The sequence below is a fragment of the Centrocercus urophasianus genome, unplaced genomic scaffold (genome assembly GCF_019232065.1).
Source record: "Centrocercus urophasianus isolate 14NV4802_14NV808 unplaced genomic scaffold, USGS_Curo_1.0 seq_17, whole genome shotgun sequence".
NCBI classification, from domain to species: Eukaryota; Metazoa; Chordata; class Aves; order Galliformes; family Phasianidae; genus Centrocercus; species Centrocercus urophasianus.
Window position 1 is genome coordinate 15,202,505 of NW_024884722.1, and position 14,114 is coordinate 15,216,618.

Sequence of the window (14,114 nt, forward strand, 5' to 3'; positions counted from 1 at the left end):
AAATACCATATCTGGTGCATAGCTGGAGAAGAAATCCAGCTTCTGCTCGGCCCTCCTCGCTGTGATATTTCTCTTACCATGATCATCATAGTAAGGGCAGCAGAAGAACAGTGAAGTTGTCAATTTCCCGTGTGCTTGGTGAGACACGCTGCCAGAAGAGTTGGTTGGGGCATTTTGCAGCTTGCTGCACATGGGAGATTAACCTTTGTGTGTTCCGACGCTGAAACAGTCAACAAGATTGGAGATCAAATACATTTAAGTTAAGAAGTTTTGTCAGAAATGACTGAGATTATTCCATATCAAAATGAAGTTTAACTTCAAAGTTGTCTCTTAGTAAGATGTTCAGTATTTTTTAATGTAAGAGGGTTGTGAGTTTGCAATTTTTGTGGCTTAGCATTACTCATCTGTTGATTTTGCAGGATGGCTTTTCACAGCATTTGATTGAATTCCTGAGTATATGATGCATAAAACACGTAATATTTAGCGCATTAAATTATTTTAAGAATAGACTGGAATAACCTCTTTAAACATAGATGTTATATGTTTAAATAGAGTTATTGTAAAATATTTACTGTTTCTAATAAATCAGTATTTTCTATCTGTTTTGTCTTATGGTGGAGTGTATCAGTTGCCACAGCCAATCACAGGCATGGACTTCTAAAATGCCTTTGTTTATAAATGGCAAGAAAATTCTTGTGCAAAGAGTCATGCTTTTGTTGGCAAAAGTCAGTGAGTGCCTGCTGATTATTTTGGCATTGCCTATAGAAATACTGAAGTGTATTTATAATGTGGGAGCCAGAATGAATTTTGAGATGACAGGCTTCTGACACACAATGGGAAAAAATCATCTAATGCCATTGTTCTTTTCAATGAGCAGTTATATCTTACAGAGAATTTTTCAGGTAGCAATATGCTTTTTAGTCATATTCCTGATATACATTATGGGAATGTGCTTGTAACACTTTTAGAATGACACTCAGTTGCTGTTTTGTGATATGGATGAATTTTGTTATTGTTTAATAGAACAAAACTGACATTTCTGTGGAAGCTTTCACTGAGCACTAGAGCACTATTATATAACTAATCAATAATTAAAAGTAATGAATATTCTAAATAATTGAAATACCATTTAAGAAATGAGTTTTGGTTGATATCTTACTAAGGTCAATTTTACCAGCATTGTTTATTGCTTAAATTCCAGTAGCCAGTGACAGAATATGAGGATATGGCACAAAGCTGTGTCAGGGCAGGCTCAGATGCAACACTAGGAAAAGTCTCTTTACCATGTACCAGTCAAACACTGGTACAAGCTTTCTAGAGAGCTGCTTGGTGTCCCCTGGCTGCCAGTGTTCAGAGGCATTTGGATAATGCCCTCATTAACATCCTTTAACTTTTAGTTAGCAATGAGAGGTCAGGCTGTCAACTACTGTATGCTTTTATTCTTCCTGGTTCTTATCTGGATGGTATTTCAATAAATTTCTTGGAGTTTTTTGGACATAAATGACAGTATTTAGATCTCAATAGTATCTAAAAGGAATGGGAAAAAGATGCAGGAGAAGGGGTTTATGGTGGGTGGTCAGCCTTAAATGTCTGGCAAGGAAATGATCTATGAGAATTGCAGAACAAAATCAGAAGTCAGTTGCCTTCTGCAAGTAGGTAAAATTGGCACTTGAAGATAAATGCATACTAAAGAACTGCTGTTATTTTTCCAATTCCACTCTCATTTGTGGAATAGTGTAGTAGTGTAGGAGTGGATACACTGTATAACATTAGAGGAAGACTGTTACAAACCTTTTCTTTTGCTTTATTTGCTGGATAAGATGTTTTGACTTAAAGTATTGGAAGTGATTCACCTATCATATTAGTACTGATGATCCATCAGAAACAATTTCCAAAGGTGTGGTCTTTTTTTCTCTAGAAAGGGTAGACAGTTGTTGGACCTCTTGTCCACTAATGTTTCACTATCAAGACTGATAGGAAAAAAGCTTGTAGTAGTAAGTAGCGTAGAGACACTGAAGATGGATAGCACAGATTAAAGCTGCTGTCAAACACTCCATGAATAGTAGCACAAACACTGTGGCTGGCAAATACTGTACTGTTGAGGCTGGAAAACAGAAACTGCCCTTAAGAGAGCATGGTGGCTTAGTCTTGACATAGTTACTGGAGGACATTCAGACATTATGTATTTCCTCTTGTTTTATCTTGTCCTGGGTTTCCAAGTAACAGTTATTTTCATATGTGTTAATTGAGGTGGCTGCCATGACAAGTGGCTTGAACTCTCAGTGACTTGCTTCAAAAATATGTTGGGAGAAAGGTCACTTGTGGGTGCTCTGTGCAATCAACACAAAATACAATCACTTTCAATGACAGATATATTTTCTGATTACATTTTATCTATATTCTTAAAATTGGAGCTAATTCCAGCTCTCAAGTTTGTTATTTCACAGGATAATAAAATATTCACAAGAAAAAAAAATCTTATAATCAGCTAAAGTTGCAGTTTGTTTTCAGGACTTACTGTCTCTGATGAAGCTTCAGAAGTGTTGAAGTTAATATGACATCTATTTCTGATGCTAAAAATTTCCATTGTTTATATACATGTATGTACAGACTTCCCTAGAAGCGGTAGATGATAAGTAATCTTAGAGATTCTCACTGAAGTATAAATGACTTCTGTGATGCTGCTATAGAAGGACTGATCGCTACTGTTTAAGATATGGTTGGAAAAGATAAATTAAAAATGATGAAAGAATTAGAGGACTTTTCAACATGTGGTGAACTATGCAATATTTGGAAAGGGAAAAGTTAAAAACAGAGGATAACCACAGAAGGAAAAGAGATGCAGATGAAAAGTATTACAGAATCACTATCATTACATGCTGCGCTGCAAAATGAATCTAGATGACTATGTAATAATATGCTCTGTTTAATGAGGATGAGAGAGGATCCAAAGGAAATGAGGCCATGTTCATAATACATTTGCCATGCACATATTTCAGTTAATGAAGAGCAAATAGGTTCCTCTAAGTAGGAAAAAAAAAGCACCCATGTGTTCTGCAATTAACAAGGTGCTAATTCACATGTGCAGAACAGATCCAATCAGTTGCTTTGGTGGGGTAATGCAATAATGTGGCATCAAACACTGAAAACCAGGCAAGGAATTTTGTTCAATTTAGGAAAAAAAAAAAAGAAAAGAGAAGAAAGAAAATTATGTTGTGTTGACCTACATATACAGCTATTCTAAGGCAGCACACATTCATGGATATCTAAATGTGGACAAAACAAAATATTTGCTTATTGGAAATATTTTATTGTAACACTAGGATTAAAAAGATGACTTTCTTCAGTCATTCCTTAATTCTGAAGTTCAGATTAGACTTAACAAATACACAAAGCCCAAAGACAAATTAAAACCTATTAGGAAAATGTTTAACTGATATTCTTCTGCACTTGAGATAGGTTCTTCAGCTTTTGTTGTGCTTCCAGTGGTCATTCTGGTTTTCTGGGGTGAGAGATTTTAATCGTTGTAATCTCAGCTATTGTAGTCTTTCTGTACAGTGTAGCAAACATAACAAAAAATCCATAATTTCAAAATGCACTTAAAAGAGAAACTGGAAATATGGAAAGTGACTTTGTTTTTTACTTAATGTTTGGTAGGAAAATTGGGCACTAAAATTAGCAGTAATGGGTAGCTTTACAAAGCTGCTGTATGTTGAGGCTGTTAGACTCTCCAATACTGTACACATAACAATAATAGTAATATACTTTTTTACTCCAGTAGAGAACCATGCTCTCTTTTACCCATCTATTGTGTTACAAAGTGTGCCATTTCAGTAGACCGAGGCATATTTTTAAAAGAATTAGAGACAACTGAAGAGGATATGCCAGACTGCAAGGAGAGGAGGGGGGGGGGGAGGGTGCCCTAAAGAGCATGGAGATGGCTGAAAAGTTCTGTGGGAGGGAAGAATGTGGATCTGAGTGCATCAGTTGCTCATCTTCAGATATGTAAGAGAGCTTTCAAGGATTAAAGGTTTTTAAAGATGTTATAACATGAGCTCAAAGGAGACACCTCTTCAGTTAAGTACTGCTTATCAATTTTCAGATTTTTTTAAATGACTACCAGAAGTTTAATTTCCATGGATACATAAAAGCTGTGGGATGAAACTATTGAGGACATTCTGCAGTTAGCAGAGTGCTGGTAGCTAGAGAGAGATGAGGAGAATGGCAGCTAAATGGGTTTTAAGACCCAGACAATTGTAACAGGATACTTTATTTTCTGTCTTGTTGCCTGTCTTTTCCTTCTGCATTTAGTTCTTCGGATTCCTGTGCACTGCTGTGTATTTTTCATCCCATGTGCCTAGTGGTCCCTAGATCCTTACTCGGGATTTACTTTGAACATATCCCACACTCCTCCTGGGCACCCGTTGGTTGTTTTATTTTATATCCTTGCCCTCCTGGTCTGGTGCACATTCATGGTTTTTACTCCCAGCCACTCTTCAGCCTCCCTTCAGCAAAGCAACCAGAGAAACACAACTTCAATTTACACGCTGTAAGCATGTATGCTTGCATGTAATTTGAACTTTTTTGGCCTCAGCTTCATGTAATAGAAAGCATTAGAAAATTAGAACGAAGCATTTAACATTTCTGTGCTGAGATGCAGCTCACTCAATACATGAAGTATTTTTTGGGAAGATTATGTTGCCAAAAAAGCATAACTAAAAAGGTAAAAAAACATATCAATGACTCCAGTGCAACACTGCTACTGAGGTGGTCTCAGACTTACTAAGACACTCCTGTGTTGAGTCAAGGTAATAAAACATCTGGCTATTAGACAAAATGAGTGATAATGATAGTCCCATTTTTAGGGGGTTAAATTTGTAAGTTTTCTTCATTGTCATATAAAAGATGATTTTAAACCCTTACTAGGAAAGCAGAGACATATCATTTTACTGAAATTATGGAATGCAAATAAATATTATGCTGTGTCTCTTAGTTCAGCATTGCTTTGCAATTCCTAAATGGGTTTGCATAATGCTTTTAAAAAGATTATGTTTGTACAAATATCAAACTGTTTCCAGTCCTTGTTTGGAGTACTGTTCAATCAGATTTAAAATGGTAAATGTTCTTTATAAAGTTACATAATTTCACTCCAGCATCTAAAGTGAACCATGTGTTTGTAGGATATGCGATATTAAGTACTCAGATTTTATAAGTGCATCAGAGAATTATGTTGCATATTATACCGGAGCCCAAAAATTTAATAAAGAACCTTTACCAAAACCTCTTTAAAATAAAACAGTGCTGTGTTCTATGATGTGATCCTTATGTTCATCAGTATACACTCATGGATGTGTGAATAGACTCAGACAAAGGAACTGATGGAACTCGTGGCTGCCAGTTAATCAGTGCTAACTGCATAGCAATTGTGATTTTAAAAGCCTCACAAGCATGAAGCTTCTCCATAGATTTTTAAAACTACTTTCCCCAGAAAGAGTTTTACTTCATGGAATAACCTTGTGGTGTTGTGAAAGGTGGAGGATTTTTTCTTTTAAACAGAGAGAAATCACTTTACAATCATATAGTAAGAGTTATGCTTTTAAACAAGATAAGGTATGCTTTTCCCTCTTGCCATAACTCTTCATCAGATGTTTAGCAGGATTTTATGCATTTATTTATTATATGTTTTTTTTCATGTTCTTCAGATTTTACTTAAGTTTCCAAATTTGTCGAAATCACTGAAAATGGAATATTTTGGTTAAATGAAATAACTGATCACAACGCTTTTCCTGTGGATAGCTGTAAAGTCGACTTCTTGCTTTGTACTCAAGGACTTCAAAGAAACAAATTTCTCATTAATATCCTCATTCTTTTAATATTAAAATTACTACCTTTCTTGCTCCAGAGTAGTTGAAGATACAAAGGAGGTCATGGTTAATTTTCGTATCTTTGGTGTTAGAGAAGGTCTGCACTGTAATCTTTTTGTCTTGGTAGTGGTGGCATGGATTAAACCTCAGGCAGGCACCTCTACTTGCTAGTTGTGCCTCTGAAAGCTCCATTTTTGGAGTATTAAGAAGTTGCTAAAATGTAAAAGACATTGTTTCTTCCATGCAGTGCTGCAGAAGCCATGGTAAAAGTATGAGTTGGGAAATGAGTGTAAAGCATGAGAAATGAGAGTGCTGTTCTTCATAGGTGGATATTCTTAAGAGTTCACTCTTCCCTCCCTCATTTATATTTATATAAAAGTTAATCAAAAGAAAGATAAGAAATAAATTGGTTCCCATTCCAAAATTTATGTAATAGATTCTCTAGCAGGTGTATGAATAGCAGTACAGACTTTTGTATATTTATATGTGGGTGTGTGTATATATATATATATATATACACTCATGTACAGATGAGTTATGTTGATATTCAGTATTAAAAGACTAAAAGAAGAAAAGAAGAGAAGTAAATCCACTTCAGATTTTGGGATACAGATATTAATTCAACATGCAGTAAGGACTATTCCATCCTCTGTGCTGCATGAAGCAGGGTTCTCCTAGAGCAAATGGTGGTTCACAGGGCATTAAGATCACTTGCCAACAAATATTGAGTCCATCATATATGTCTCTTCTGTGTCTGATCACCAAGTCCTTCTTATTGTGTTTGTAAAAGCAACTGAACATCAGTGATAAGCCATATCCTGCCACTGTCAAAATGGAAGATTTTGGCCTGTGTATAGACATGATTTTAAGTCAGTGATAGATCAGTGATTGGATTATCAAATACACAGGGTTATGCTATTTTTTGAATGTGTGTAATATATTTCCCCTGTTGAAAGGCTTTGGGAGGATGTGTTTTATTTTTAAATATTAAAATACTGTAAGGTTAAAAAATAAATTCTGCATATTAATTCTCACAATTGAGCTTCAGGAACTTCCCTGACAATTTTGTTGCCTTCTTAAAAAAAATACAAGGGAAAAGAGAATTCTGAAAATTAGAACAGAAATTTCTGGACCCTTCTTTGAATGTGGTGTCCTGAATGACAGAGGTTTCTCTGTCCTCAATGAAGTTCTGTTACTGTTACCATTGTGAAAATTTCCAAGTAGCCCAAAGCACTGAACGAATCAGACGTGGGCTTTAAAATAGTCATGGTATATTTGAAGATTAACATTAATTATTAGTATGCTTTTCCAAAATGCATTATTAATTTTTTACTCAAAATCATTTGAAAATTTGATCATAGTAGGACAAGTCCAAAAACCCAAAAAGAGTCTATTCAGTAGACTTTATTGTATTTAAAATAGCAAGAGCTAATAAAAAAAAAAGTAATTAAAAAAAAAAAACAAAACACAACAAAACTAGAACTGTATTTGTCATTACGTATTATTGTGCCTGAGATGATTGATCACCTTCAGTTTGCACTGTCTGGATGATGTAGATCCTGTTTGTGCTCAGACTCAGATTTGTGCCTCCGAAAATTTCCAACTGTGGTTTTATTACAAACTCTAACATAGCGTGATGTTTGAGTGCTTGTCTGTAACAGATGACTAGAAAATATTTAAATTTGCTCTAGGTATCTATTGGATACGATTTCTTTTTTTACACCTAAATATTGGTGTGCAGTAACCCTGAAAAGCACTGATTCATATCCACCTGAATGAGAAGATGGGTGTTATTATCAACCTGAGTGGATTTTGTTTCAATTTGTGATGTATTATACATTATATAAATTGGATTATATCCATGAAGCCAGGATACATTTTCTCGTACTTTTTAGACTCGTCTAATTATAGGTTTGTTGTGATGATTTGTGTTCTAAAGGGAGTTACAGTGAGTTATAGAAACAGACGTATGTAAGTAGAATGTGAAAAAAATAAATTCAGGAAATCATCTTTAAGAAGTATATTGTGATCTAACGTTAATTGGATATTGAATACAAAAACTCGGTCCAGAAGCTGTTACTGCTAATTGTGAGGAGTACTTGCAGTGTGCTTTGATCTTTGATCCTTCTTGCGAAGCTGCTACTGAACAGACAGTGCATACTGCCTCAGGTCCCAGGGCTGCTTTGTTTGGGCATTGCTGAGCTGTAGAGCCCTCCGGCAGCAGGCACAACCTGCTAACAAGGCCGCGGGCTGCTGGTGCTTTCCTCCTTGGGTAGCTACACACATGTTTAGTGGAAAAGGAAGATTTTCATGGCAGCTTCCACGTGGTTTCCATATGCTCTCCTGTTCTGTGAGGCACCTCTGGCTCACATATCTGGACAGTATCTGAGGAATCATGCTTTTGAACTCTCATTTGAATGAAGATTTTTAAGAGCTCATTAGTTCTTGAATACCATCTGTGCAGAGGAGGCATTATGCATCCCAGGCAGCAGAAACGTATTATATGCATTGTTGGGAGCTGTGGGCAGCTGTACGGTTGTTATCAGTGGTTCCTGTGGAGGTGTACTTGTGAGCATGGACTCTGGACTGCTCATGTAATTATCAGCAAATCAGTACATTCCAAAGTATGTTTACTGAGTACTGTTAAATCTCTGTATATTTTAGTGTTCAATGTATATATACTTAAATATACTTAGGTTTCCTGTAATTTGTTGTACATGATATTTCCTAAACATTGCAGTCCTTTCAGTTTTCCTCCATTTCAGTGTTAGTTGTGCATGGTTCATTTTAGCTATGCCCACTACGAATAGCAGTTGAAAATTGATGCCACACCCAAATTATTTCAGTATGCACTTATTTAAAATAGATAATGATGTTCAGGATAACGTTTTTTGATCCATCAGTTCAATCTGCCTGGGCAGAACAAAGTCTTCAGGGAGTTCACAGCTGGGAAGAGACCTCAGGCAGCTGTAGGTCAGCTTCAGTTCTGTACTCCTTCAAAGCTAATGATTCATCCACATCTTGCAACCGCAACATTTTTATGACAAAAGTCTCCTCTGACTGTTTGAAAGGATGAATGACTGTTCTGCAAATTAATTAAAAGTTTGCTTCCTAATTGGGCTCCTGGACCAGATTTAATTTGGGGAAGATGCCCCCTAAAGCCCCTCAATGATTTGTCTCTGTTTTCCAGCAATTCTCACTGAAAAAAAAAAGGGGGTGCACGGTGCTCAGCAAAAACCTCAGTGAATGAAATGAGATGGCCTTTGTTCACAGCTCCTCCCCTCTGCTGCCTCCTCTGTGACAGTGCTATTGCCTTTCAGCAGTCTCTGTTCTAATCTCAAAGTGATGAAACCTTTCAAGAATTTGATTTTGGAATACTATTCCCATAATCCCCGTTTCTAGGAGCTATATGGTATATTCAGATTAATCAAGTAACAGTCTGAGTTGTTCGTAGGAAAACTTTATGAAGAGTTGAGCTATTCAGAATCAGCAGAAAAATCACTGCATGCACCTGTTTACTAAATATGATATAAAAGCCATATGGAAAAGAGAAGCAGCCTGTAGCATATGGAGAGGGACAGCTCTGTTATACTCCTAAGGTCGTCAATATGTAAAAGAGCATGAATGAAAGTTTCTGTTATCTGTGTCTGACGCCTCACAGTCTGCTCGTCACTCTTTTTCTAATCTCCAGCAAATATGCACATAGTGAAGTTTCTGAAGCAGGCATGTTCTCTGTTTGGCAGCAGTGGATTCTATCTTTAGGTGCTTTGTTCTGCAACTTGTTTCTGCCCAGGTCTTTATATCTTCCTTTGCCCATCCTGTTTTGTTGTGTAGACATTCAGACACTTTATTTTTCCATCTTCTTTAGTGAAATACTTTCTGTTTTCTGTTCTTCCTGTGAATCTATTCTTGTCCCGCAGAAGCAGTGAACATAAACTTCAAGGGAGACTACTTACTGCCTTTTGCACCCTTATTTTGCCACAAAGGCTTGTTTGTGCTAATCTTCATCATTTGTGTTTGCTTTTACAGTGTTTGTAAAAGTTCATCATAACTGTTTATAGCAGTCCTAAACTCTGTATTAAATACATTTTCAGCAAGTAACTGTCCTAGTTTCAAGATTTCTTGTTAGGGAGTCTACGTTCAAATGCATTTTTAGACATTCTTTATCACCCTTGATACTGTTCTCTCCTGACTATTGCATGTGTTGACTACCTTAGATAAAAACAGATCTGCTTAAAATTATATTATTCTTTAAAATATTTAAACACATATTAATCAATCTGTCATTACCACATTTAGTATTTCATACCAAACAAATGTTATTAATCTTTTTGTGTGTTTTTGCATGTTTAGCATTTGTATTCTCTAACAGAGCCATTTCTGGAAAATGAGAATAATATCCAAAACCAATATTTAATTTTATTCCAGCATACACACACAAGTCTATGCCAACCTTGAATCACATATTTAACTGTTTTGTTTCATAATTTCTGATTTATGTATTTTTTTGTATTTACTTAATTGCATTTCATTCTGTGCATGCCCTCATCCGAGCCCCATGTCATAAAGTTCATAAAGTTCATTTTCTGTATTTCTTCTATACCTTTATGCTCTTCAGGAATACACTTCTTAGCTGATTTAGTTCTACAGTTTAGGAATCACCAGCTGAGCGCTTCAGATATAATATCAGTGAAATTTGAGTGCGCAGCTGTGTTGTTTCTTTGTGTTGCGGCCTCTGCAGTGGCAGCCTGTATAAAGGCTGCAGTTGGGGAAGGTCTGTCAGTATATCTGCATTTACAACATGGATCTCTCCTGCTTGTTCTGCCTGTTCTGAAAGCTATCTACTGGGTATCTGCTCCTAAGCCTTTGCTATTGTATGCGAGTTCTAAAAACATATGGAAACTGAAGCTAACCATTTTTCTTTTGACTATTGCTAAGCAAGGAGCAAGTTTCTTCTAGCTCTTACCTTCCATAACCACGTTGTTTGGTGAGGGTTAGGTCACATAGAAAACTTGCAGGACGACTCCGTTGTTCCCTGATCCTTTCATCCCATCACAACCCTGTGCTGCACACTCCTGAGGATGTTTTCAAGGGAGGAGAGACAGAATGACTTTATAACCTCATTTCTTCAGGAATTCTGTCTTAAAATTTTGATTCCTTTTTCTGCCTCTGTGCTTTGCATGTATTGGAGCTGTGGCTTGTTTTCTTATTTGCGCTGTTCTCATTTGTTGTTCTCTGTTGGTTAGGGTGTCAGGAAGATGAACAAGCAACTTTCTCATTTCTCATATTCTTTGGCTGTTCTCCCTCAGGAATTAGAGGCTGAGACCATTGTATGACTGGAGGAGCTTTATATTTTTAGGGTTTTTTTAATTTGTACTGAATAGTTTTCTTTTTATTTCTTTTGCTTGATTTTTAAAATAAAATGATCTATGCCTCATGAAGACTAAAATTTTCTGGTTGTTATAAGCTGCTCCTCACACCAGTGTTGCCTGTAAACACTCTGAATCCTTTGAGACTAAAGAATGAAACTCAGTGTCGATGAACAAATCATGTTTATTGCTTTCTAAGTGTTTACATAATGACAAAAATGAAGCCCTGGGGAATTATACTGTGAAAAGAGGCAGTTCATTTGAATTCGATTTCCATCTGAAATATAGCTACCTTTTATAGCTATTATGGGAACATAAGCTAGAAGGAAAATGCTCACTGGTAAAAGGAAGGCTTGACGTTTTTTTAATACAAATAGAATATTGTACCAAATTAATTGCTGATTCTGGCATGAAATAATCACTGAGCAGAGACTGGTATTGTGGTCACACTTGGAAAGGGTGTTTTTTTGTAATTTTACTGCATTTATAATCTTGCCAATGCATGAAAACAATAATGACAATTTATCAAAATTCACTGTCCTTGCTGTAAGAACAAGGGGATACCTTGCCTATCTCCTATACCTATGCTATACCTATACCTATTCTATACCTGTATATCTCCTATACCTATCTCAGCATGAGACTGAGATTTGTAAGCTGTGCTAATGAGGATTTGCACTGCAGATCTCTCTGACAGCATTAGAAATTGTCACTAACTTAAGCTGCCCGTTTTCTTCTGTGGCCTGGATGCATATCCGTAATACCTTACACTGCCATGCAACAGTTTTTTATTTAAGTATTATGTAGTATTTATTAAGTATTATGGTAGTTAAGATTTAACTGCTGGAATGTGAGCATATCTGTGTGTGTGTTTGCAATGGATGTAATGCACGGGATTGGGCCACAGGTGCATGCATAGCATTTTCACTGATACCCTCCTTGCAGAAGGAAAACAAGAAAACGCACAGATGCTCCAAGTGACATTGCTTTGACTGACTGTACTGTATGTCTTATTTCACAAGGTGAGCTCGTGGGTTACCTGGCTGATCCTGACTGCAGGTTCAATGGAGGAGAAACGAGAAGTCTTCTCATATTTAGTACATGTGGCAAAATGCTGCTGGAATATGGGCAACTACAATGCTGTAATGGAATTTTTGGCAGGACTAAGGTATGGGCAACTCTTTGTAAATGACTTCTCAGTGATAGATGACACTGCAGCTTCCGTCAAGCAGATGTCTTTGGACAAAGGCATAAACAGAAATCTGTGGCTAAATCACATCATCTTGCCCTCTTACTTGCTAAGAATCCTTTTTTGAAAAAATTGAACATGCTAAAAACCATTTTCTTCATTGTCATTTTCATTTTTCTTCATTTTCATTTTTCTTCATTCTCATTTTCTACATTAGAAAGCATACATTTTTAAGCAGTTTTTAAAATGTAAAGAAAGATAGCAAATTAGCTATGCTTTGTCTAAAATCTAAAATGTAACTTGGAGTTTGGAATATCCAGAAGACAAGTGAAATATAATCATGGTAGTTTTCTAATAGAGTCAGACTGAAACTGTAAAAGAAAACCAACAAAATACACACACAAACAACAAACAGCTAAAACTGTCTTGTTAAACCCTTCAAGTTTATTTATACTGGCTAATGCTGGAATCTTGTGCTGTAATTATCCTATGTAGCCAGTCCTGCAGTGTATCCAGAAGGAAAACAGAGTGTGGGGTTGCAGTCTTTTCTGCAGAATAACAGGTGCGGTGGTGAGGTGCTACCTTGACACAGATTTGCACTTCAGAGAGCAGCAAATCAGACTGGACAAGGAAGAGTTAAGATCAGATTTGCTATCAGTTAGCCCTGACCCTACCTGTATTTTGTGTTGGTATAGCAAAGCTTTCATGTGTTGTTTTGTTGCTCTTTGTGGTTTAGTGAGGATTCTTACTGAGCTAATTACTTACATTTTTGATATGTAAAATACATATTGAATGCTTGTGGACAAAGGGAGTTTTTTTCAGCAGAATGCATTCATATAAGTCCCTTAGCGATGAAAGTTGTGAGGGAAAATGCAAACAAATTAAGGCCTTAATTTTATCTGTAATGCATCTGCACAGCAGAAGGGAAGGCAACAAGTAAAGGCAAGGCTGGTGCCCAATTAGCAGCGCACTCAAGACAGGGACGGAAAGTGGGGATGAGGATGTTGAGCTGCTAGCAGTTCTACAACCCTTTTGGTGTGTCTGAAGGCAGGGGGCATAGAAAGGCCATACCTTTGCTCAGATGTGCAGCTCAGAAGGGTGAGTGGGCTCAGCAATGCCAGCTGTCCTTCTCACCAGGAGTCATTTCTGTTTGAATTCAAAGCTTGGTCTGCAGAGTGGCACTGGTGCTTGAGAGCTGGAAGACAGCCTTGATTTATTTCCATGACAGAGTTAGAGCGTAATGGGAGTAAATCAATGTAAAATATTTCAAATTGTTTGTTTCATTGTTGTTTCTTTTCATTTGCTAACTATATGGGTTATCTACTGATGAATGAATTTGTAGTAAACCATCTGGTTTATCTTCATACCGTTTTTCTTATTTTTTCTTATACCTTTTTGACTTTAAGGCAATGACAAAATGAAAATGTGGGGAATCCTGCTTGCATTTCATGGGTACCCGAGCTTTTATTAAGTTCCTAAAAATTACTACAGCCTTGTGTAAATCATACTGCTTGTTTGTCCTTGTTACTTTTCTTATTTGGTAATTCAAAGAGGTGAAACAGTCCGCGAGCCAGGGTTTTTGTTAAGAATAATGACCTGAATGTGATTCATTAATTTCTGAGAAATAATAATAATGGTAATTTTCATATTTCCATAATTTCTATTCCGTACATGCTGGAGGTGTTGGAATTC

At 36.5% G+C, this 14,114-nt stretch overlaps 1 protein-coding gene across 5 annotated transcripts in view; it reads left to right on the forward strand.

Moving 5' to 3' along the window:
- PLCE1 (phospholipase C epsilon 1) overlaps nucleotides 1–14,114 on the forward strand; it is a 126,019-nt gene that overhangs the window by 71,801 nt on the left and 40,104 nt on the right. For all 5 annotated transcript variants that reach the window (XM_042817883.1, XM_042817884.1, XM_042817885.1 and 2 more), the window contains one exon: nucleotides 12,256–12,401. In XM_042817883.1, the coding sequence (XP_042673817.1) occupies nucleotides 12,256–12,401 (146 nt within the window). The remainder of the gene's footprint in view (nucleotides 1–12,255; nucleotides 12,402–14,114) is intronic.